Genomic DNA, 25977 nt, shown 5'->3' on the forward strand with positions numbered 1-25977 from the left:
TTCCTGCCTGTCAGTGATTATTGGCTGATAGTTACTTCCTGTTAATGTTCATTGACTGATATACACTTCCTGTCTGATTATTGGCTGATAGATACTTCCTGTTGATGCTCATTGGTTGATAGGTGCTTCCTAATAATGTTCATTAGTTGACAGGTACTTCCTACTAGTTCTGATTGGCTGATAACGTATAATGAACACTTGTACCTATCATCCAATGATCATCAGTAAAAAGTACACAGCTGATGCTTCTGTATTAGTTTCAATTTGAACATATTTTTACTTTACATTTTTCTGGCAAAAAGAAAAAAATCAACATTTTTAAATGTTGCTAGTCAGAAGTTTGATATATACATTTTTTTTAGTACAATGTCTCTTTAACATTTCACTGTGAAACAACAACATATGTAATTAGTATGTGTTTATAATTACCCCATTAACATTAATGTTTGAAAGTTTGTAGATAAAGCCCTTCGTAATTAAACTTTGCACTGCAGAAGCATTTTCAAATTGTAAAGGGAATAGATTAGAACATTGAATTGTTGCCCCTTCATTGCACAAGCATTATTAATTGTGTTCACAAAAGCAGAAATGCAGTTTAACTATTTCATTGCCCTGCAAAGATTCTGCACAACATGCCTGAACACCAAACGTACATGAAAAGGTTACATGGTTTCCATCAAATATTGTAATGTTGAATACTACCAAAGGGAAAGTGTCAAAATCTGTTTTACATAAGCTGGAGCCCTGCAGGACAAATTAAGTTATTCTGCACTTGTGTTTTTTATTGGAATCCATATATAGCTAGCAGTCTTAGCAGTCGTACCAGCTAACACTACTCAGCCTGTAGTTTAATATCACATTGCTTTATGACAATTAGTCCTGAAAAACATTATCAGGGATTGGTAACAGCTTAATATGGGTGACAGTTTGACATGTCAAGAAAAAAATCCTGAATCCTAATTATAAGTACGACCGCTAAGGACTTAGCCCTGAAGGAATTCTTGCAGAATAAAACAAAGCACCTTTTTATGCATCTTTTTGAGGTTGAAGCAAAGCTAATTGACAAATTGGATAGCCTCATGTCTGAAGGAAAAGGTGACGAAACGTACCGGGAGCTCTTCAACAGCATGTAAGTAATAAATTCACTAGAGTGGTTTATGCATATAAAAAATATGAATGTTACAATAAATCTTGCATTTTTTTTTAAGTTAGAATTCCGTCACCTACATGTGTTAATTACTTATGTAAATGATACTATGTTTTGCACAGTGAATGTAAGGACTACTGTGTATATCATCAGCTAAGGAGTAATGTATTATTGAAACAGATATATATGCCATGTGTGGGTGGCAAGTTGGCGTGCTGTATTTTTCTAAGGTAAAATAGGTAAGGGGACGATGCTTCATTTACATGCATCACTGTATTGATTTAATTAACTGGTATGAAAAAAAAATGAGACATTTTTGGCAAGTTTTACACGACAACATTTTAACAAACAAAATGTTATTCTGGGTAATGAGGATAATCAGACGTTTGCTTCATGGTTTCAGGATTTTTGAGTAACATGCGTTTAGAATTTGTTCAAGCCTTTCACTGCTTTCTTCTCACAGATACAAACAAGATTTCCAAGGCTTACATTTGAGAGAATTTCCCATGTTCTCACCCACACATATATATATATATCTATATATCTATCTATCTATCTATCTATCTATCTATCTATCTATCTATCTATCTATCTATCTATCTATAGATAGATAGATATAGATATATATAGATATAGATTTTGGCATCAGCTCTTGTAAGTGAATTCTCTTTGCTTCTCTTTATCACTCCAGTTATTCAGAGACCTCAATCATGATTTGTTTTATCTATATAGCATCTAAAAAACTGAAATGTGTGGGTGCTGCTCTCCATTGAGGTAGATGTCTATATTCTTCATATAATACATATGACCAGAACTATGCATCATATTATTTTTTCATTAGGTTGTAAGCTGTGTAGGAAAACTGTCAAACTTTACTGTATATTGCTGTCTGTTACGCTGGAGTTTGCAATTTTAATATAACACTGTAAAATGTTGTTTAAAGTATTAACTTTATAAATGTCGGATAGAAATAGCAATATAATTATTATTATGAATCCTAAAAATAACAATAAATGACACTATCAATAATAATAATTGTAGTAATTATTGTTGCAATAGCTAATATTATTAATGATAGTGTTATTCATCTTATTATAATAATAATAATAATAAAGATTTGTGTATTTTTTCAACCTCATCTACTATGCAATAACAATAATATCAATAATAGCAGCTATTGTAAAAGTAATAATTAGTTAATGTTATAATAATTATAAAAATAAATATTATTATTATTTGCAAAATCATTATGAGTAGAATAATAACAGAATGATTTGTAATTTTGACGTAGTAGATGGTATTTTTAGGGATTTATTAGAAATAATACTGTTTGCAGAAAAACTGGTGGATATGATCGCATTTCTGTTCTGAGTTGAAGCATTTTTGCATTACACATCTACTGTATAAGCAAAATTACTTCTGGTAAATGTTCTCACTGTTTCAATGACAGCCTTTACAGTGCACAGATGCCTGGTACACGCATGTTTAAACACGGCACCTGTGAATCGTAGAGGGGATGGTGTGTAGTATTGTGTTTGGTGGTGATTCTGTTTTGTCATAGTCAATTCTATACACTCTGCTGCCAGCTCAGTTTTTAAATGAATGTGGATAAACAGACATATATACATATGCTCCATGTGTCTGTAAATATTCAGTTATCTTTACTGTATTAAAATCAATCCAGTGAGTAGAGCATTTGAATATAGGGATTTTATGTAACTTGCCATAGAACAAGCTGCTGAGCTGTTGTTAGTTCCTGGTAGAGCGCTTCTCTTTCTGTATGCGTTTATGATCCTGGGGAAGTCTCCCCAAGAGTGATGAGAGGAAATCAGATGTGGACTCCTTGCCCAATGTGCTTAGAAGGGATGTGGCTGCACCTCACTGACAAGACCCACAGAAGGCCGAAACAGTTGTCTGGGATTGCCATGTTCCTTGTTCAGAGGAGAATTGCCTGGTATTTCGGGCTGGACTGACCTTCCTTGGTGGGATACGAATAATATACTTCAGGAAAGTTCTCCTCAGTGAAAAGCACAGTTGGGCTAACAGAAGCTGCTCCTAGGTGGTAACTCGCCATAGAACAAGCTACTGAGCTGTTGTCTGTTCATAGCAGAGTGCTTCTCTTTCTTTATGCTTTTGTATTATGAACCTGGAAAAATCTCCCTAAGGGTAATGGGGGAACCAGACATTGACTACTTGCCATACGTGCTTAGAGGAATATAGCTGCACCTCACTGACAAGGCAGAAAGAAGGCCGAAACATTTGTCTGAGGTTGTTCATTGTCCGGTATTTTGGGGTTGGACTGACCTTGCTAGGCAGGATCAGACTGATATGCTTCATGAAAGTTCTCTTCTGTGAAAAGCACATTTGCGTAAAAATAGGCTGCTCCTAGGTGGTAATTTGCCATAGAACAAGTTACTGAGATGCTTCTCTTTCTTTATGTTAATTGTTGTTTAGTTATAAAATGAATACTCACTGGTTTTGCATATTTACTTGTCTACTTTCCTGAACTGACATGCCAATCAGGAACCATACCACCTAACCTACTGAAACTAATACACTTTACATATTCTAATGTGAAAAGAGAGAGCTTTAGATATGTAAACTTACTCAGAACCACTAAGAATAATTAAAGGGAAAGGATAGAGCATGTCATTTTTAAGACACTTTTAAATTCACTTCTATTTTCCAATGTGCTTCGTTCTCTTAGTATCCCTTGTTAAAAAATGAATACACACATATCATACACTAGTGGGAATTGCTGCTAATTGGTGCCTGCACATGTGTCTCTTGTGATTGGCTAGATAGATATTTTCAGCTTCCTGTCAGTAGTGCAAAATGCTGTCCCTTCAGCAATGGATAACAAGAGAATGAAGAAAATTTGATAATAGAATTAAATTGGAAAGTTGTTTAAAATTGTATGTTCTATCTGAATCATAAAATACAATTTTGGGGTTTACTATCCCTTTTAAAATATGTTTCACCAGTATAGGCATCTCATTTTCTGTCTCAAACTCTTTTGGTATTTTATGGATGAATGATATTGACATGTTTTCATAATCAAGCCTGCTGTATTTCAGTGAATATGACTAATGTAGAAACTGTATGCAGAGAAATTATAATTAGCATCCATTTCAAATGTCTTATTCAAGAAATTTGCCTTTAGGATTTCTTTAAAATTGAATATACAGATCCTATTTAATTAGCCACAGTTTTTAAAAAAAAAAAATAGTTATGTATTCTATTTCACTTATAATTGTAAAGCGACTCAAGAGGATTTCTCCAGTCAATTACTTTAAAAAAATTGAGTCCAATAATCTGTATTTTGTTTCTTTAAATGTAATATTTTCAGATTTGTGGTTAGCAAACAATTTCATATAGTATTCTTACTTCTAAATCCACAGATATCATGTATACATTGTTGTCTGGCCTAGCATATTTGTTTCTGATATTTCAAAATAAATAAATAAAGCTAAAAAAATAGTGGCCTAGATTACGAGTTTTGCGTTAGCCTTAAAAAGCAGCGTTGGCTGGTCCTAACGCTGCTTTTTAACGCCCGCTGGTATTATGAGTCTTGAAGTTACAGGTGTACCACTCACTTTTTTGGCCAGACTCGGAAATACCGCAAATCCACTTACGTCAATTGCGTATCCTATATTTTCAATGGGACTTGCATAGCGCCGGTATTACAAGTCTTCCAAAAAGTGAGCGGTAGACCCTCTCTTGTCAAGTCTGGTACCGCATTTTAAAGTCAGTAGTTAAGAGTTTTACACTACAACGCCGTAGCATAAAACTCTTAACTAAAGTGCTAAAAAGTACACTAACACCCATAAACTACCTATTAACCCCTAAACCGAGGCCCCCCCACATCGCAAACACTAAAATACATTTTTTAACCCCTAATCTGCCGAACCGGACATCGCCGCCACTATAATAAATATATTAACTGCTAAACCACCGCACTTACGCATCGCATTAGTTAAATATTATTAACCTCTAATCTGCCCTCCCTAACACACCACCTACCTACATTTATTAACCCCTAATCTGCCGCCCCCAACGTCGCCGCCACTATATTAAAGTTATTAACCCCTAAATCTAAGTCTAACCCTAACCCTAACACCCCCTAACTTAAATATAATTTAAATAAATCTAAATAAAATTACTATTATTAACTAAATTATTCCTATTTAAAACTAAATACTTACCTGTAAAATAAACCCTAAGCTAGCTACAATATAACTAATATTAAACTAAAACTAAAACTAAAATTACAAATAGCCCTTAAAAGGGCCTTTTGCGGGGCATTGCCCCAAAGTAATCAGATCTTTTACCTGAAAAAAAAATACAATCCCCCCCCCCGCAACATTAAAACCCACCACCCACACAACCAACCCTACTCTAAAACCCACCTAATCCCCCCTTAAAAAAAACCCCTGAAGATCACCTTACCGGGAGACGTCTTCACCCAACCAGGCCAAAGTCCACAACGAAGCCGGGAGAAGTCTTCATCCAAGCCGGGCGAAGTGGTCCTCCAGACGGGCAGAATTCTTCATCCAGACGGCATCTTCTATCTTCATCCATCTGGCGCGGAGCGGGTCCATCTTCAAGACATCCGACGCGGAGCATCCTCTTCAAATGACAACTAAACACAGAATGAAGTTCCTTTAAATGGCGTCATTCAAGATGGCTTCCCTTCAATTCCGATTGGCTGATAGAATTCTATCAGCCATTCGGAGTTAAGGTAGAAAAAATCCTATTGGCTGATGCAATCAGCCAATAGGATTGAAGTTCAATCCTATTGGCTAATCCAATCAGCCAATATTATTGAGCTGGCATTCTATTGGCTGTTCCAATCAGCCAATAGAATGCCAGTTCAATCCTATTGCCTGATTGCATCAGCCAATAGGATTTTTTCTACCTTAATTCTGATTGGCTGATAGAATTCTATCAGCCAATCGGAATTGAAGGGACGCCATCTTGGATGACGTCATTTAAAGGAACCTTCATTCTGTGTTTAGCCGTCATTTGAAGAGGATGCTCCGCGTCGGATATCTTGAAGTTGGACCCGCTCCGCGCCGGATGTATGAAGATAGAAGATGCCGTCTGGATGAAGACTTCTGCCCGTCTGGAGGACCACTTCGCCCGGCTTGGATGAAGACTTCTCCCGGCTTCTTTGAGGACTTCGGCCCAGTTGGGTGAAGACGTCTCCCGATAAGAGATCTTCAGGGGGTTAGTGTTAGGTTTTTTTAAGGGGGGATTGGGTGGGTTTTAGAATATTGTTGGTTGTGTGGGTGGTGGGTTTTAATGTTGGAGGGGGGAATCGTAATTTTTTTTCAGGTAAAAGAGCTGATTACTTTGGGGCAATGCCCCGCAAAAGGCCCTTTTAAGGGCTATTTGTAATTTAGTGTAGGGTAGGGCTTTTTTATTTTGGGGGGCTTTTTTATTTTGTTAGGGGATTAGATTAGGTGTAATTAGTTTAAAAATCTTGTAATTTCTTTATTATTTATTGTAATTTAGTGTTTTTTTGTACTTTAGATAATTTTATTTAATTGTAATTAATTGTATTTAATTTAGGTAATTAATTTAATTATAGGTTAGTGTTAGGTGTAATTGTAACTTAGGTTAGGTTTTATTTTACAGGTAAATTTGTCTTTATTTTAACTAGGTAGTTATTAAATAGTTAATAACTATTTAATAACTATTGTACCTAGTTAAAATAAATACAAAGTTGCCTGTAAAATTAAAATAAACCCTAAGCTAGATACAATGTAACTATTAGTTATATTGTAGCTAGCTTAGGGTTTATTTTATAGGTAAGTACTTAGTTTTAAATAGGAATTATTTAGTTCATTGTAGTAATTTTATTTAGATTTATTTAAATTATATTTAAGTTAGGGGGGGTTAGGGTTAGACTTAGGTTTACGGGTTTATATGTTTATTATAGTGGTGGCGACGTTGGGGCAGCAGATTAGGGGTTAATAAATGTAGTTAGGTTGCGGCGACATTGGGGGCGGCAGGTTAGGGGCTAATAAATATAATGTAGGTGTCGGTGATATTGGGGGCAGCAGATTAGGGGTTAATAAGTGTTATTTTAGGGGTGTTTAGACTCAGGTTTCATGTTAGGGTGTTAGGTGTAGACATAAATGTATTTACCCCATAGGAATCAATGGGGCTGTGTTAGGAGCTTTACGCTGCTTTTTTGCAGGTGTTAAGGTTTTTTTTCAGCCGGCTCTCCCCCATTGATTCCTATGGGGAAATCGTGCACGATCACGTTTAGCCAGATCACCAGTAACGTAAGCAGTGCTGGTATTGAGGTGAGATGTGGAGCTAAATTTTGCTCTACGCTCACTTTTTTGTGGTTAACTCCGGGTTTGTAAAAACCCGTAATACCAGCGCTTTCTGTAAGTGAGCAGTGAGCATAAACTGCTCGTTAGCACCGCACCCCTGTTAACGCAAAACTCGTAATCTAGGCGAGTGTTTCTTAGACATAAAGTGGTGTTGCCAAATTATTCTTGAGTGACTGTTTGATAATCTTGTTGCAAATGTATAGTGTTACATATGACATCACTGAAGCAATTCTTTGTAATTGCTACAAACAGATCCATTACATTTTAGCATTGGCAAACTATTCAAAATCCCACACTAAAGGGACTGAAATTGAGTTTGATAAAATCTGTGTAAATCCTAAAATGTAAAGTTTGAATATGGGATAGAAAGAAAAGTCAGTAATGCAGAGTTCAGTAGAAAATAATATGATTTAGAAGTTATTTTACTTGGTGATTATTGTGGTCCAAAACACTCCAAAACATTAGACCAAACCTGAAATCACATGATAGCAAGAACAAGACCAACATCACGCAATCAGAGTTCATGTGCAGTGGCAACACACTTAACACAGATACTGTACTGATAAGATCATTTTTCATTATGCTTAAAGATATTTTCTCTCATCTGGTGCTAGTTTCCCTGTAGTATTTTCATAGCCATGGACGATTTCTTGGTGTAAGATTACTTGTTGAGGTTGATTTTAATACTTGGTTTAACAACATATCTGGCAATACTTCATCCACTGGTTAGGTTTCTCAAGTTGAAAGCTGTAAAATTGCCTGTTTTGACCCATAGTATTGATTTAATAATTTTTGACTGTGTATTTTTGGGTCTATATTCAAGTCTGTCCACAGTCTACTATACTACTGACTTGATTATGTTGACAGTGTGTCCTGGAGTCTTGCCCTCTTATTTGGGATCAATCTGACTAAGAGTAACTTGAGGTTATGGCAGGCTGTAAACACCAAAGGATATAGTATCATGACTTATTAAATAGGAAATACCGACCAATCAAAAAAGAACTGAAGCCGAAATCAGAAAATAATTGGAGGATAAGGCTCTAAAATAATAGTTGTAGTTTTCAAAGGATGTCCATAAGAGAAAGGATGACATGTAACGTGAAACATATGAAGCTAAGGTACATAAGTGAGAGGAACATACAGTAACTACATCATAAAAACTCTTATTTATTGCTTTTTACCTTCCAGCTTTAGCAGTGTTTCTATGGCAACACACTGGTGTGTGACTACTTCCTGTTTACTTTGTTCCGATGCATATAGCAGCAAGCTCAAGAATTATGTAAGGAACAGTATCTTCTGCAAAAAAAAGTACAGTGCTTTAGCATTCCATACTGAACTAACCTGCATGGATATATGAATAGATATAAAATATATAATAATCACATTATCTGTCTTAATGTTGGTATGCAGACCTTTTTATTAAGATTCACATTTACATGAATATCAGGATTATGCGCTTATAACATAAAAACTGTGACTAGACTGGAAGGCAACTCTACAAGCAATTCATTAAAAATTTAATTAATCTATGATTTTATTTTTGTAAAAGGACGGCATCCTCTAATTTGTTAGAGTAAGGCACCAGTCATGTCTGCTCCAGACCAACAATTCTTTGTGGCTCTTGTGTGGTGGTTTAACTATTTTTTTAACCCCTTTGCAATTACATGCTCTAACAAATTAGAGCATGCCATTTTTTACAAAAATAAAATCATAGTTTTGTTTAATTAAACAGAAAACATAGAAATATAGATTGAGAACATGTAGTATGATATATTTATTTTTAAAATGATTAGTCTGAATTACAGGAATGTGAAACACCATTTTGAATTATAATACAGTGTTAAGCAGTTATATGACCTTTGATTTCTATATTATATATACCTCAATATAAATACATCATTATCATAAGATAAAGAAGCAGGTATATGTACACAATGTGATAAAGAAATGAGATCTGATTATACCTACAAGCCCAATCCATTTTATTATGTTTCAAAACACAAATTCAGCTCATTCATATACACAAACCTTAAAAAGAAAATCTCATACATTTTATATTCTGCAGCTTGTAAATAAAGTATTTGGAAACACATTAAGGGAAAAACAATTTTTTAGTATACTGTCCCATTAACCTCAGGCAAGCAATCACTGGTACAGCATGTCTCAGTGATTGCATAGCTGTCAGGGAGGTACCTCCATGATACAATATACACACTGATCTCAGAGTGTATCTCACGCTCTTGCTGTGTGTCTGCATGTAAGGCTATCCAGCAACAGTGCAGTAACAGTCAAATATGACTGTTGCTGTGTATACAATCACTGTGACAACCAACCACAGTGATTGTATACGCTAATACAGCCTAGATAATGGTATGTTGCAATGTATGCTGGGATCAGGCTCAGTGGGCTATTACTAGATGCCTCAGGAGTGAGGCAGTCCAATAAAGTTCCACTTGGTCACAGTGATCACGTCCACTTGGTCTTGAACTCGTCCTCTCCTCTCCCTGTTATCATCTATGTAATACTAGTAAAAAATGTATTTTAATAAAGTATATTTCTTTCATACAGGTGGTGAGAGTTTATGAGCCATTACTCCTGGAAATTACTCTTCCCTACCACTAGGAGGAGGCAGCATAGAGTCCCAAACCCCAAGAGCTCTATAAAACCTCTCCCCCTAATAGGTACCTCAGTCTTGTCTTTGCCTCCGCTGGAAGAGGTTGAAAAATGATGTGCATTTGATTCTTATGTGAGTAGGGTTCTCAGACCGAGCCAGACAATGCTAATGTCCAGTCATGAACCTTTTGTATCCTTAGAGGGGAAGTTTCTCAGATTATGAGTGCATTCATTCTCTTTTAAAAGAGGTTTTGCTTACTCTAGAAGTTAAAGATACTAATGTTGATTGGCATTAGGCTGTTAATCATTTAGATTTTCTTTTTAACCCTATGGATAAATCTCCAGATGTATTTCCTATCCCTAAAGCAGCTTCTTAGATTATTTCCAGAGATTTGGCTGACAAGTATTCCTTTTAATCCTTCTAAAAGTTTTAAAGGGACAGGGAACCGCAGCATTTTCTTTCATGATTTAGATAGTACATACAATTTTAAACAACTTTCCAATTGGCTTTTAATATCAAATTAGCTTTATTCTGTTGTTATCTTTTGCTGGGGGAACAGCATTGCACTACTGTAGCTAGCTGAACTCATCTAATTAGCCAATTACAAGAGACAAACATGTGCAGGCACCAATCACCAGCTAGCTCCCACGAGTATTTTGATATGTGCATATTCTTTTTCAACAAGGGATACCAAGAGAATGAAGCACATTTAAAAATAGAAGTGAATTTAAAAGTATCTTCAAATGACATGCTTTATCTGAAACATGCAAGTTTAAGTTTGACTTTCCTATCCCTTTAAGATAAAGTATCTGTTACCAGCCTCTAATATTGAGCTTTGGGAGACTATTCCCATACTGGATAGGGCCATTTCTACTTTGGCTAATCGTACTACTATTCCTTTGGAAGGTAGTTCTTCCTTTAAAAAACCTTTTGATAGGAAAGGAGGACTTTTTGGCAACAGAATATCCTTTTAGACCAGCAGTTTCTATTGCTGATGTAGCTGCTGCTTCTTTTTGGTTGAAAAGTCTTTTAGAGCAGTTTTCTGATTTCTGCTAATGATGATTTTTTTAACCTTTTGGATTTGCTCAAATATTCTAATGCTTTTATTTGTTATGCTGTTTTTATATCATTAAGATTAATGCTAACAATATGTCTTTGGCATTCCTCTCTAGAAAGGCTTTATGGTTAAAGTCTTGCGGCTAGATTACGAGTTGTGCGTTAAGGTAAAAAAGCAGCGTTAACAGGTCCTGGTATTACGAGTCTTGTAGGTATAGGTGTACCGCACACTTGTTTGGCCTTACAGCAAACCGACTTACGTAAAGTTTGTAAACCCTTTTCTTTTATGTAATTAGCAAGAGTCCATGAGCTAGTGACGTATGGGATATACATTCCTACCAGGAGGGGCAAAGTTTCCCAAACCTCAAAATGCCTATAAATACACCCCTCACCACACCCACAAATCAGTTTTACAAACTTTGCCTCCTGTGGAGGTGGTGAAGTAAGTTTGTGCTAGATTCTACGTTGATATGCGCTCTGCAACAGGTTGGAGCCCGGTTTTCCTCAGCGTGCAGTGAATGTCAGAGGGATGTGAAGAGAGTATTGCCTATTTGAATTCAATGATCTCCTTCTACGGGGTCTATTTCATAGGTTCTCTGTTATCGGTCGTAGAGATTCATCTCTTACCTCCCTTTTCAGATCGACGATATACTTTTATATATACCATTACCTCTACTGATTCTCGTTTCAGTACTGGTTTGGCTTTCTACTACATGTAGATGAGTGTCCTGGGGTAAGTAAGTCTTATTTTCTGTGACACTCTAAGCTATGGTTGGGCACTTTTTTATAAAGTTCTAAATATATGTGTTTAAACATTTATTTGCCTTGATTCAGGATGTTCAACGTTCCTTATTTCAGACAGTCAGTTTCATATTTGGGATAATGCATATGAATAAATCATTTTTTCTTACCTTAAAATTTGACTTTTTTTCCTGTGGGCTGTTAGGCTCGCGGGGGCTGAAAATGCTTCATTTTATTGCGTCATTCTTGGCGCAGACTTTCTTGGCGCAAAAATTTTCTTGTCATTTCCGGCGTCACACGTGTCGCCGGAAGTTGCGTCTTTTTTTTACGTTTTTTGCGCCAAGAAATGTCGGCGTTACCGGATGTGGCGCCATTTTTGGCGCCAAAAGCATTTAGGCGCCAAATAATGTGGGCGGCTTTTTTGGCGCTTAAAAATTCGAGCGTCATTGTTGTCTCCACAATATTTAAGTCTCATTATGTATTGCTTCTGGTTGCTAGAAGCTTGTTCATTGGCATTTTTTTCCCATTCCTGAAACTGTCATTTAAGGAATTTGATATTTTTTGCTTTATATTTTGTTTTTTCTATTACATATTGCAAGATGTCTCAGATTGACCCTGAATCAGAAGCCACTTCTGGAAAAACGCTTAACTGAGTTTCAGTTCTACCAAAGCTAAGTTCATTTATTTTAAATGTTATAAATGTTTATCTTTAGCTATGGTTTGTAATAAGTTATTATGATATACTTTTACATGCAGAATCCATTAGTGTTTATGCTTTATATATTTCCATTTTTACATCTTATGTACAAGAAATATTTAGAAGATTTATAAGATATTTTTCTGATTCTATTTTAAAGGCTTTGTCTGACTTTGTGCCTTCTAATAAAATTTTTAGGTCTTTTTCACTTCTTTTTTAATTATTGAAGTTTCAAATGACCAACAACATACTGATTTATCCTTCTCTGACGATGTTTTTTCTCTTTCAGAAATTTTCTTCATCAGATATTGACACTAACAAATCTACTTTTTTATTATTTTTCTATTATTAAAGTACATTTGTTCTTTGTTGAAAAGGTGTTGATTATTTTGGATATTAAGGTAACTAGTTCTTTAAGACTAGCTGACACTATTTCTGCCTATTTATTTCTTCTGTGTTTTCAGAGGTTTTTCTTTCCAATTCCCCATTCTAGGGAATGGAATAGGCTGAGAATTTTCTTTTATTCCTTCTTCAAAGGTTTTAAACTATATTCTTTGCCAGCAGTTAAATTCAATTTGGAGGGTTCTTCAATTTATTGGGGCTATCTCTACTTCTACTAATTATGCTATTGTTTCTATAGCAAAATAGTATTTATTTTCCTTTAGATAGTTGTATATTATTTATGGAAAATTATTTAGTTTCAGGTATTTTTCTTGGTCCTGTGATTTATTTGGATATTGCAATTGCTTTATTTTTTCTGTTTACTTTAAGATCAAGTATCAGATTATGATTTATTTTAGCATTTTTAAGGGACAACATTTACTAGACTAGGTGCTGTTGCATTTGTCTTGTTGTTTTGCATTTATTGATTATGCAAGTCCACTGTATTGACTGGTCCTTTAAACTGGACTATCATGCTAATAATTTCATTTGTGTCTTCATTTTATTGAATATTTTCGCAAATGAGGGTTAATTTATGTCTTTAGCTATTTTAGCTAGAAGAATTTTGTGATTTTTTAAAAAAAAATAAAAAAAATATCCATATTTCTTTTGTTCTAAGATAATCAATTATTTGTTTTATAATTGGATTCAATTCTTAACTGTTACTCTGGGCTTCAAGATTGAGTTCTAAGACTAAAACTTTAAGCTTATACTAGTTTGGTTGTTCTTATTAAGGAACGAATTCCTGAGTTCTTTCCCAAGTAACATGTTTTTTATTGGGGTTCGAAATCAGCTCCCTAATATTGCGATGTACATGCCGTATTCCAGCTTGGCTGGTAAGGGGCAGGTTAAGACTTCTTTGAAATTTATTTGGTTCTATTTTGTCCACATTTCTTTGATTTTATTCCAGTAAGGCTAACACTTTCTTTAAGTGTGTTTCTGTCCTATATATTTTGGATACTGTTTAAGCTTGGCTAGGCACCCATGGGGTTCAAGCGCTGCTCAGACCTGGAATCTTCTGGGGTATTTCTTCCAGTTCCTTTTTTAGGAACTGGGTTTGGAGTTTTATTCAAACTATTTTGCCTTTTTATGGTAATTGATAGCATTATTTGTTTTCCTTAGATACAATAAATGCATATTTTCATTTTTCTGTTTTCATTCAGATTATTTTCTGAGGATGCGGAATCTCATATGATTCACTTGCTCTTCAGGACATAGTTAGAGGATCTTTTTTTCGAAAGCTCTTGATTCCTCAAACAAGGGTGACCTTTTTTAGGTTTCCAGATAGTTTGTGTCACTGTCTTTGTCTCTATCAGACAAGGGATAATTCTATTGGGTTCCGTCTGTCGGTACCTTTAGTCTCTATTATTTCCTTCAGTTGCTATATATTCACAGAAGTTTTAGGTCTTATGGCCTCAGCATTGGATTCAATTCCCTTTGCTCATTTTCACTAGAAAGGACCTTTCCAGTCTTTTATGAGTGTTGTTTCTTCTAGAACATGGTTGGAGGATCAATTTACCAAAAAGTTTGTTGATTCCTCAGACAAGGGTAACCTTTTTAGGTTTCCTGATAGATTCAGTGTCCTTGACTCTGTCTCTGACAGACAAGAGATGTCTGAAATTGGTTCCAGCTTGTCGAAACCTTCAGTCTCAATCTTTCCCTTCGGTAGCCTTATGCATGGAAATTCTAGGTCTTATGACTGCTGCATTGGACGCGGTCCCCTTTGCTCGTTTTCACATGCGACTTCTTCAGCTCTGTATGCTGAACCAGTGGTTCAGGGATTATACAAAGATATCTCAATTAATATCTTTGAAACCGATTGTACGAAACTCTCTGACGTGGTGGACAGACCACCATCGTTTAGTTCAGGGGGCTTCTTTTTGTTCTTCCAACCTGGACTGTGATTTCAACAGATGCAAGTCTGACAGGTTGGGGAGCTGTTTGGGGGTCTCTGACAGCACAAGGGGTTTGGGAATCTCAGGAGGTGAGATTACCAATCAATATTTTGGAGCTCTTCAGTCATGGCCTCTTCTAAAGAGAGAGTCGTTCATTTGTTTTCAGACGGACAATGTCACAACTGTGGCATATGTCAATCATCAAGGAGGGACTCACAGTCCTCTGGCTATGAAAGAAGTATCTAGAATTCTGGTATGGGCGGAATCCAGCTCCTGTCTAATTTCTGCGGTTCATATCCCAGGTATAGACAATTGGGAAGCGGATTATCTCAGTCGCCAAACACTACATCCGGGCGAATGGTTTCTTCACCCAGAGGTATTTCTTCAGATTGTTCAAATATGAAGACTTCCAGAAATAGATCTGATGGCTTCTCATCTAAACAAGAAGCTTCCCAGGTATCTGTCCAGATCCAGGGATCCTCAGGCGGAGGCAGTGGATGCATTGTCACATCCTTGGAAGTATCATCCTGCCTATATCTTTCTGCCTCTAGTTCTTCTTCCAAGAGTAATTTCCAAGATTCTAAAGGAGTGCTCGTTTGTTCTGCTGGTGGCTCCAGCATGGCTTCACAGGTTTTGGTATGCGGTTCTTGTCCGGATGGCCACTGGCCAACCGTGGACTCTTCCGTTAAGACCAGACCTTCTATCACAAGGTCCTTTTTTTCCATCAGGATCTCAAATCCTTAATTTTGAAGGTATGGAGATTGAACGCTTGATTCTCAGTCATAGGGGTTTCTCTGACTCTCTGATTAATACTATGTTACAGGCTCGTAAATCTGTATCTAGGAAGATATATTATCGAGTCTGGAAGATTTACATTTCTTGGTGTTTTTCTCATCATTTTTCTTGGCATTCTTTTAGAATTCCTAGAATTTTACAGTTTCCTCAGGATGGTTTGGATAAGGTTTGTCTGCAAGTTCCTTGAAAGGACAAATCTCTGCTCTTTCTGTTCTTTTTCACAGAAAGATTGCTAGTCTTCCTGATATTTATTGTTTTGTACAAGCTTTGGTTCGTATAAAACCTGTTATTAAGTCAATTTCTCCTCCTTGAAGTTTGAATTTGGTTCCGGGGGCTCTTCAAGCTCCTCCGTTTGAACCTATGCATTCGCTGGACATTAAATTACTTTCTTGGAAAGTTTTGTTTCTTTTGGTCATCTCTTCTGCTAGAAGAGTTTCTGATTTATCTGCTCTTTCTTGTGAGTCTCCTTTTCTGATTTTTCATCAGGATAAGGCGGTGTTGCGAACTTCTTTTAATTTTTACCTAAGGTTGTGAATTCTAACAACATTAGTAGAGAAATTGTGGTTCCTTCATTGTGTCCTAATCCTAAGAATTCTAAGGGAAGATCGTTGCATTCTTTGGATGTAGTTAGAGCTTTGAAATATTATGTTGAAGCTACTAAAAATTTCCAAAAGACTTCTAGTCTATTTGTTATCTTTTCCGGTTCTAGGAAAGGTCAGAAGGCCTCTGCCATTTCTTTGGCGTCTTGGTTAAAGTCTTTGATTCATCATGCTTATGTCGAGTCGGGTAAAACTCCGCCTCAAAGGATTACAGCTCATTCTACTAGGTCAGTTTCTACTTCCTGGGCGTTTAGGAATGAAGCTTCGGTTGATCAGATTTGCAAAGCAGCAACTTGGTCTTTGCATACGTTTACTAAATTCTACCATTTTTGATGTGTTTTCTTCTTCTGAAGCAGTTTTTGGTAGAAAAGTACTTCAGGCAGCTGTTTCAGTTTGATTCTTCTACATATAATTTCATTTTTTTTCATTATAAGATTTAAACTTTATTTTGGGTGTGGATTATTTTCAGCGGAATTGGCTGTCTTTATTTTATCCCTCCCTCTCTAGTGACTCTTGCGTGGAAGATCCCCATCTTGGGTATTCATTATCCTATACGTCACTAGCTCATGGACTCTTGCTAATTACATGAAAGAAAACATAATTTATGTAAGAACTTACCTGATAAATTCATTTCTTTCGTATTAGCAAGAGTCCATGAGGCCCACCCTTTTTTGTGGTGGTTATGATTTTTTTGTATAAACACAATTATTCCAATTCCTTATTTTTTATGCTTTCGCACTTTTGTCTTATCACCCCACTTCTTGGCTATGCGTTAAACTGATTTGTGGGTGTGGTGAGGGGTGTATTTATAGGCATTTTGAGGTTTGGGAAACTTTGCCCCTCCTGGTAGGAATGTATATCCCATACGTCACTAGCTCATGGACTCTTGCTAATTACATGAAAGAAATGAATTTATCAGGTAAGTTCTTACATAAATTATGTTTTTTCTATGGGACTTCCATAGCGCCGGTATTACGAGTTTGTCCTGGGAGGCCAAAAAGTGAGCGGTACAGCCTCTACCGACAAGATTCCTAACGCATTTTAAAGTCAGTAGTTATGAGTTTTACACTACAACGCTGTAGCATAAAACTCATAACTAAAGTGCTTAAAACTACACTAACACCCATAAACTACCTATTAACCCCTAAACCGAGGCCCTCCCGCATCACAAACACTATAATAACATTTTTAACCCCTAATCTGCCACTCCAGACATCGCCACCACTAAAATAAACATATTAACCCCTAAACCGCCGCACTCCCACCTAGCAATCACTAGTTAAATATTATTAACCCCTAATCTGCTGTCCCTAACATCGCTGCCACCTACCTACATTTATTAACCCCTAATCTTTCGCACCGGACATTGCCGCAACCTACATTATATTTATTAACCCCTAATCTGCTGCCCCAACATCGTTGCCACCTACCTACATTTATTAACCCTTAATCTGCCGTCCCCAATGTCGCCGCCACTATTCTAAATTTATTAACCCTTTAAACCTAAGTCAACCCTAACACCCCCTAACTTAAATATAATTGAAAGAAATCTAAATAAAATTACTATCATTAACTAAATTATTCCTATTTAAAACTAAATACCTATAAAATAAACCCTAAACTAGCTACAATATAACTAATAGTTACAGTGTATCTAGCTTAGGTTTTATTTTTATTTTACAGCTAAGTTTGTATTTATTTTAACTAGGTAGAATAGTTACTATTTAATAACTACCTAGCTAAAATAAATACAAACGTACCTGTAAAATAAAACCTAACCTATGTTACAATAACACCTAACACTACACTACAATTAAATCAATTCCCTACATTAAATACAATTAAATAAATTAAATTAAATTAGCTAAATCACAAAAAAACCCCACTAAATAAATAAAAAACAAATTGCAGATCTTTAAACTAAAATAAAAAAGCCCCCCCAAAATAAAAAAAACCCTAGCCTAAACTAAACTACCAATAGCCCTTAAAAGGGCCTTTTGCGGAGCATTGCCCCAAAGAAATCAGCTTTTTTACCTGTAAAAAAAAAATACAAACAACCCCCCAACAGTAAAACCCACCACCCACACAACCAACCCCCCAAATAAAAGCCTAACTAAAAAAACCTAAGCTTCCCATTGCCCTGAAAAGGGCATTTGGATGGGCATTGCCCTTAAAAGGGCCTTTAGCTCTATTGCTGCACAAAGCCCTAACCTAAAAAATAAACCCACCCAATACACCCTTTAAAAATCCTAACACTAACCCCCCGAAGATTCACTTTTAGCATTTTTGCCATCACTACCTTTAAACAGAAATAGAGCCTTTTTTTACCTATCAAAACTATATATTTTTTTTAGTAGATAGCCCTAAGTATTGATCTAGGCCCATTTTGGTATATTTCATGCCACCATTTCACTGCCAAATGCGATCAAATAAAAAAAAATGTTATTTACAAACAGCTTGTGCATTCATGGCACAAATGGTTGTAAATGCTTCTCTGGGATCCCCTTTGTTTAGAAATAGCAGACATATATGGCTTTGACATTGTTTTTTGGTAATTAGAAGGCCGCTAAATGCTGCTGCCCACCACACTTGTATTATGCCCAGCAGTGAAAGGGTTAATTAGGTAGCTTGTAGGGTTCATTTTAGCTTTAGTGTAAAGATTACCCCCCCATCTGACACATCCCACCCCCTGATCCCTCCCTAATCCTTCTCAAACAGCTCTCTTGCCTTCCCCACCCCACAATGGTCAAACCCATCTTAAGAAAGTCTGCCAGGACTAAAATAAAAGGCTTTTTTTAAAAAAAATTTTTTTAATATTTTCTAAAGTGTAGGATCCCCCCTTACCCCCAACCTCCCTGATCCCCCCCCCAAACAGTTCTCTACTTATTGGCCGCCATCTTAGGTACTGGCAGCTGTCTGCCAGTGCCCAGTTTGCTACAGTTTTTAGTCTTTTTTTTTTTTTTAAATAATAATAATAAAAAAATATTCTGTAGTGTAGCTGCCCCCCCTCCCAGATCAGTTTCCCACCCTCTACCCCACTTTTTACAACAGGAGCCCCCTCTTCCCCTTCCTTCTTTCCCACTTTTTTCCGTAGCATAGCGGTCCCGCCCCTTCCCGCCCCCCCTCCAGCGATGGGCCACCTCCCCCCTACTTACCCTCTCACCTACCAACGATCGGCACCACCGCTGTCCGATGCAGAGAGGGCCACAGAGTGGCCCTCTCTGCATCAGTAATTCTGCCTGTTTATTTCTGCACTGCACTCCTGGGGCATGCAGAAATAGCGCAATCTCGTTATTTTTTGCGAGATAGCGGCAGAAAAAGGCCCAGGACAGCAGCGACGTACAGGGTACGGCGGTGGTGGTTAAGGACTACATTTTTTTGCCTAAGGTTGTGTCTTCAAACAACTTCAGTCTGGAAATTATTGTCCCTTCTCTGTGTCCTAATCCCAAAAATGCTTCAGAGAGATCTTTGCATAATTTGGATGTTGTTAGAACATTGAAGTATTATATTGATGCTACTAAGGATTTCAGACAAACGTCTAGTTTCTGCTGTTTCTTTGGTTTCTTGGTTGAAACATCTGTTTCATAACTTGGAGGCAAGTCAGCCGCCACATAAAAATGGATTACTGCTCATTCTATGAGATCAGTTAAAACTTCTTGGGCTTTTAAGAATGAGGCTTCTGTTAACCAAGATTTGCAAAACGGCTACTTGTTCTTCTTTGCATAGTTTAAAAAAAAAAAAAAAAAAAATACCCCCAACTCTGTGTTTTTCTGTGTTTTTTTTTTTCTTGAGCACTTTTTTTTCCCTTTTATTTTTTTCTTTTGTTTCTTTTTCTATCTCATTTTACTTGTCTATATGTTAAACTGAGGTTCCTATGAAGTTGGAGGAGTTTTATATAGAACTTGGTGTTCTTTACCGGCTCCTAGTGGTAGGGATCGTGGACTTTCACTACTATGAAATGAATTTATTAGGCATTCATAAATTATGTTGTTTTTTTTTATAATTTTATTTTAATAAAGTGTATCTTTTATAATTTGGTTTTAATAAAGTGTATTTTTGTTTTGTTTTTGATCCTTAAAAAGTGATGGTAAATTCTATCATTACCATCACTAAAAATAAAGGTCGATCTTAATTCATCATTTTAAAAAATAAGATGAATAGGTAAATGTATTTCGCTAGGGCCTTCGGACACCCACTGCACAGCTCAGTTTTGCAATGAGGTAATGTTTCCTCCTCTTAGCCAATAGCTGTGCTTGGCTACAACGTAATGCCAAAAGGTAATCCTGGCTATTGGATAAGAAGTGGAAACGTCACCTCACTGAAAAAACTGAGCTGCCCCGTGGCCGGGCGGAGGTGCTTAGGTTAGTCCTAAAGCCGCAGCAAAATAAAGGTATTCATTATTATTTTTTTAAACTGATGAATGAAGGTCACCTTTATATTTAGTGAATTTAAATTCTAGTGTTTTTGCAACACAAGAATTTACCATGGCTTTGTTTTATTTTCTGCCCTTGGTGATACAAGGGTTAGATTAAAAGTGTCAAAATGTCTCTAGGTAAATACCCTGGGGTGTCTGGTTTTTATAAATATATACTTTTGTGTATTTGTTTTTGATTGGGTGACCTCTTTAAAAATAACAGCCCAAACATTTAAAAATTTAATGTTAAACCAAACCTGAACATATGTGTTATTCCTAAAATCAGGACAAACAAGTAATCTATTTTGAGGTATTTTTCTTTAGCTATAATAGTTGTGTAGAAATGATCACAAAGAAAATTGTCTTAATTTAAATTTTTTTTTTAAAATATTTTTTATTGTTATTTTAATGTACCCATATTAGGGCTAGATTAAGAGTGGAGCTCTATTTATCGTTCCCGACCGTGAATTAACTTTGCTAAAAGTAATCTTTTTGCGTGTTGGGTAGTGCGTGCAAAAAGCGAACTTTGAATATTGCAACATTGTTAACGTATTCACCATAGACTTCAATGGAGTTCGAAAAGTGGAAAAAAAACACCCATTCTTGCGCACAAACTCGATCGTGTTTCTCAAGTGTGCTAGCCCAACATTAAATATTAATATTTCACATTCCAATGTTCTTAACATAGCAGAATATGTTCTATTTACTCTGAAATACATATTATATCTATCTATATATAAAGATATATATATATATTTGAGATTTTTTTTAAATATCTATATATATATATCTATATATATATATATATATATATATATATATATATATATATATATATGTATAGATATATAGGAATATCTATTTAAAAATATTTATAACATATCCCCTTATGTGACGGACATTATAATGTGAAATATTTACAGTAAACACATAGTTAAACACTTTATTAAATATAAGACGTGGGAGAGAGCAAAAGGGAAATGGCAACAATGCAAAACAGCACTAGTCAAAAAACTTAAATCTTCAAGATTTATTGGAGAGCTGTAAAATACTTACAAGTCAGTAGACATTCACAGAGGAGTATAGAAGTTACGGAACACAGCCTACGTCACCTGACGCATTTCACGCCGTCATGGCGCTTTCTCAAAGACATATATATATATCATATATATGTTTATATATGTATTATACATATGTATTTATGTGTTTATATGTATATATATATATATATATATAAATTATATGTCTGTAAATACATATATACATAAACACTTATGTACACATATACACACACACACATATATATATATATATATATATATATATATATATATATATATATATATCCCAATTAAAGTGTACTCTCACTTTCCAAAAGTCAAATAGACAAGGGTGCAGGAACAGTTGTCAATCCTGAAGATACATACATATACATATTTAGACATCTATGTGTGTGTATCTCAATGTTAAAACCCTTTGCAGCTCCTTTTTTCCCCCAAACACATGAAACCTCATATCTTTGAGCCCATAAAAGTTTTGATGCTATCTATCTATCTATCTATCTATCTATCTATCTATCTATCTACAGTATATTTATATATATATATATATATATATAAATCATTTTTATTAGACCGTTATTATGAATGTAACTATACTTTTAAATGTAATTTTGATGTGTTGTGTACAACTTTTTAGTCTCGTGTAATAGTTAACCAGAGCTCTGAAGGCGTGCTATCCCGATGCATGTTAAATTTACGTTACGTTTACTTTCAACTCGTTATGCACTCACTACTTCCGACACGCGCATAATAAACCCCTTGTTCGCTTTCACACAACAGTTAGTGCGCCACTCCTAATCTAGCCCATAGGGTATCACAAGAAAGCTCTGTTTATCTGTTAAAAAATTATGTATAATGTGTATTGGTGCTTTCAAGAGAGCAGATTACAAATATATATATATATATATAAACAAATATAGGGCAAAAATGCCAAAATTGTCTCCTTCAAAGTCTTTTAGAAAAGTGTATCTAATGTCTATGGGGAATTTTTTTTTATAGAAAACTCATTTGATAAGTATTTGTAAAGGATTGTGATTGACTCCAAAGTATGAAATATTGATACAAATATCTGAGTATTTGAGGGACGTGGTAGAGTTTATAATCTAAGAACTTCTGATTATTATGTTCTGTAGATTCATTTTTTTTTATGAGCAATTATTTTCCCATGTAGCGTACGTACAGTTTAAATTAATTTCTACATGTTTTAAATTCTATATTTTTTAACTATAACCAACTATTAATGGTATTATTTTCACTCACATTAGAAGCAAATTCACCAATGAGATGAGTACCCACTTTTAAAATGAATTTTGTGTATCTGTATGTAATGAGAAAATAATATATTTTCTTTCCTATGGGATAGAGAGTCCAATAAACATTCTAATTACTAGTGGGATATTTACTCCTAGCCAGCAGGAGGCTGCAAAGAGCACTCCAGCAAAGCTGTTAAGTATCACTTCCCTTACCCATAACCCCCAGTCATTCTCTTTGCCTTGACCACGGGAGGATGGCGAAGATTGTGTCTCAAGATTTTAATCCTTTTAATGGGTACTTTTCCCTGCAAGCAAGGATTGGGGCTATGCTGTGTTCATGTCAATCTCTTTAGTAAGAGTAATGGTGGCTATTAGCAGTTAGAAGACGGCAAGGTAGTCTTTGCTTAAACTTTTAACACTATTGCTACCCCTATTATAGAAAGCCAGAGTTGGTTACTCTGTTCTTTCTTTTCTATAGGTCCCTGGTAGATATGGTGAAGCTGCCACACCTCAGAAAACAGCTCCTGCCTGACAGAGCAGGACCCACAGGTAAGCGCTTTCCCTTCTAGGTTTGAAGGTACCGGCACTATAGGGGTTAAATCCCTGTGGAAAGCATTTAAATCTGTTTTAAGGGGCACTGCTTTTATGTGAAAAGAGGCATAATTTTTTATTGGGGGCTCAGATATGGGAGAGTGTATGAAGTGTTTGACAGGTGTTTGTTTTACTTCTTGTTGCAATCACTTTTCATCTCCGCTTATTGTCCCAATCACTTTTGCTGTGCTGCTGTTGGTTTTTGAGCTGTTTTTGTTTAACGCAATTTAAAAAAAAAAGTTGTTTTTTTTTTTATTGCGGTCTAATGACCTCTCCTCGGTACACATTCTAAGCCACTGTTAACTCCACAGCCCTGAACACTGACAGCCAGCTGCACAGTTCCCAGCAACCCAGGCAGTTAACCCCTGAACAGCCTTGGTGACAGGCCCGCAGGGAAGCTTTACATTTGGGTTGCTGGGAACTGTGCAGCTGTCTGTCAGTGTTCAGGGCTGTGGAGTTAACAGTGGCTTAGGATGTGTACCCAGTCTGTGAGTGCGGTCCATTCCTGTGTTTTGTATTTACATAGGGGAGATTACAAAAGCCTCTGTCACCCTGGGAGGTTCCCAGTTGGTTTGTTTGAAAGTATGCATTTTGTGGGTGCTGGTTAAGGGTCCCAGGAAGGAGGAGACCTTGACGTGGTCCTGGGCTTGATTTTTTGGCGCCAAATATAACTGACTCCACCCAGTTTTGCTTTTAAACGTTACTGAGTATCTGCTGGCAAGTGCCAGGTTTTCTGTGTGTTGTGTTTATTTGTGATGCCAACATGCAAGTTCTTAGGTTGGGTGCTAATTTAGCTTTCTCTTCCAAGTCGGATCAATCCAAGTCTTCTTGGAGGTCCGGTCAGCCTTGGAATAGGGGGAAGCAAGCTAAGAAGCCTTCTGTTGATTCTAAATCAGCATGAAGGGGCCGCCCCCGATCCTGTAGTGGATCAAGTGGGGGGCAGGCTTGGATACGCGTTCCAGATCCTTGGGCCATAGATATAGTATCCCACGGTTACAGAATAGGATTCAAATCTTGTCTTCCCAGGGGCAGGTTCCACCTGTCAAGGTTATCTGCGAAACAGATAAACAAAGAGGCCTTCTTAAACTGCGTAAAGGATCTATCATCCCTGGGAGTGATTGTTCAAGTTCCTCTAGAGAAACAGGGTCTATGATTCTATTCAAATCTATTTGTAGTTCCCAAGAAGGAGGGCACTTTTCATCCCATTCTGGACTTAGTGTATCAATCAATTCCTCAGGGTTCCGTCCTTCAAGATGGAGACCATCTGTTCTATTCTTCCTTTGGTCCAAAAGGGTTAGTTCATGACGACCATAGATCTGAAGAATGTGTATCTTCATGTTCCTATTCACAGGGATCATTACCTATATCTAAGGTTTGCCTTCCTGGACAAACATTTCCAGTTTGTTGTCCTTCCTTTTGGCCTTGCTACAGCTCCAAGAATTTTTACAAAGGTTCTGGGGGCTTTTCTGACAGTGGTGAGGTCCCAGGGTATTGCTGTGGCACCTTATCTAGACGACATTCTAGTTCAAGCGCCATCATTTCTTCTAGCAAGATCTCATACAGAGATGTTGTTGTCTATTCTACGTTCCCAGGGATGGAAATAGAATCTGGGAAAGAGTTCCCTTGTTCCAGATACAAGGGCTTGTTTCTTGGGAACAATCATAGATTCCCTGTCCATGAATATTTTTCTGACGGACATCAGAAAATCCAAGCTTCATGTTTCTTGCCTTTCTCTCCAGTCTGCTATTCGTCCATCTGTGGCTCAATGCATGGAGGTGATTGGACTGATGGTTGTCTCCATGGACATTATTCCTTGTGCTCGGTTCTATCTGAGAACTCTGCAGCTATGCATGCTCAGTCAATGGAATGGGGACCACTCAGATCTCTTGCCGAAGGTAAATTTGGATTCCCCAACAAGAGTCTTACTCTCATGGTGGGTTTCACAGGACCATCTGTCTTGGGGCACATGCTTCCTGAGGCCTTCCTAGGTGATTGTGACCACGGACGCCAGCCTGGGGAGCAGTTTAGGGTTTCTTAAAGACACAGCGTCTGCGGACTCCAGAGGAGTCATCTCTTCCAATAAATATTTTGGATTTGAGAGCAATTTTTTATGCTTTAATAGCTTGGCCTCAACTAGCTTTGGTCCAATTTATCAGATTTCAGTCGGACAACATCACCTTGGTGGCCTACATCAATCACAAGGGAAGAACTCGGAGTCTCACAATTGCCATCTTTCTGCCATTCACTTACCACGGGTGGACAACTGGGAGGCGGATTTTCTAAGCAGGCAGACTTTTAATTCCAGAGAGTGGGCTCTCCACTCAGA

General features: G+C 36.6%; 1 protein-coding gene across 1 annotated transcript in view; it reads left to right on the forward strand.

The window, feature by feature from the left end:
- The window catches only part of DOCK4 (dedicator of cytokinesis 4), a gene marked incomplete at its 5' end in the record, with an annotated part of 608904 nt that overhangs the window by 351533 nt on the left and 231394 nt on the right, over positions 1–25977 (forward strand). The window contains 1 exon segment of the mRNA XM_053716722.1: positions 1044–1129. Coding sequence (XP_053572697.1) covers positions 1044–1129 — 86 coding nt within the window.

The sequence above is a fragment of the Bombina bombina genome, chromosome 6, assembly GCF_027579735.1.
Source record: "Bombina bombina isolate aBomBom1 chromosome 6, aBomBom1.pri, whole genome shotgun sequence".
Taxonomy (NCBI): Eukaryota; Metazoa; Chordata; class Amphibia; order Anura; family Bombinatoridae; genus Bombina; species Bombina bombina.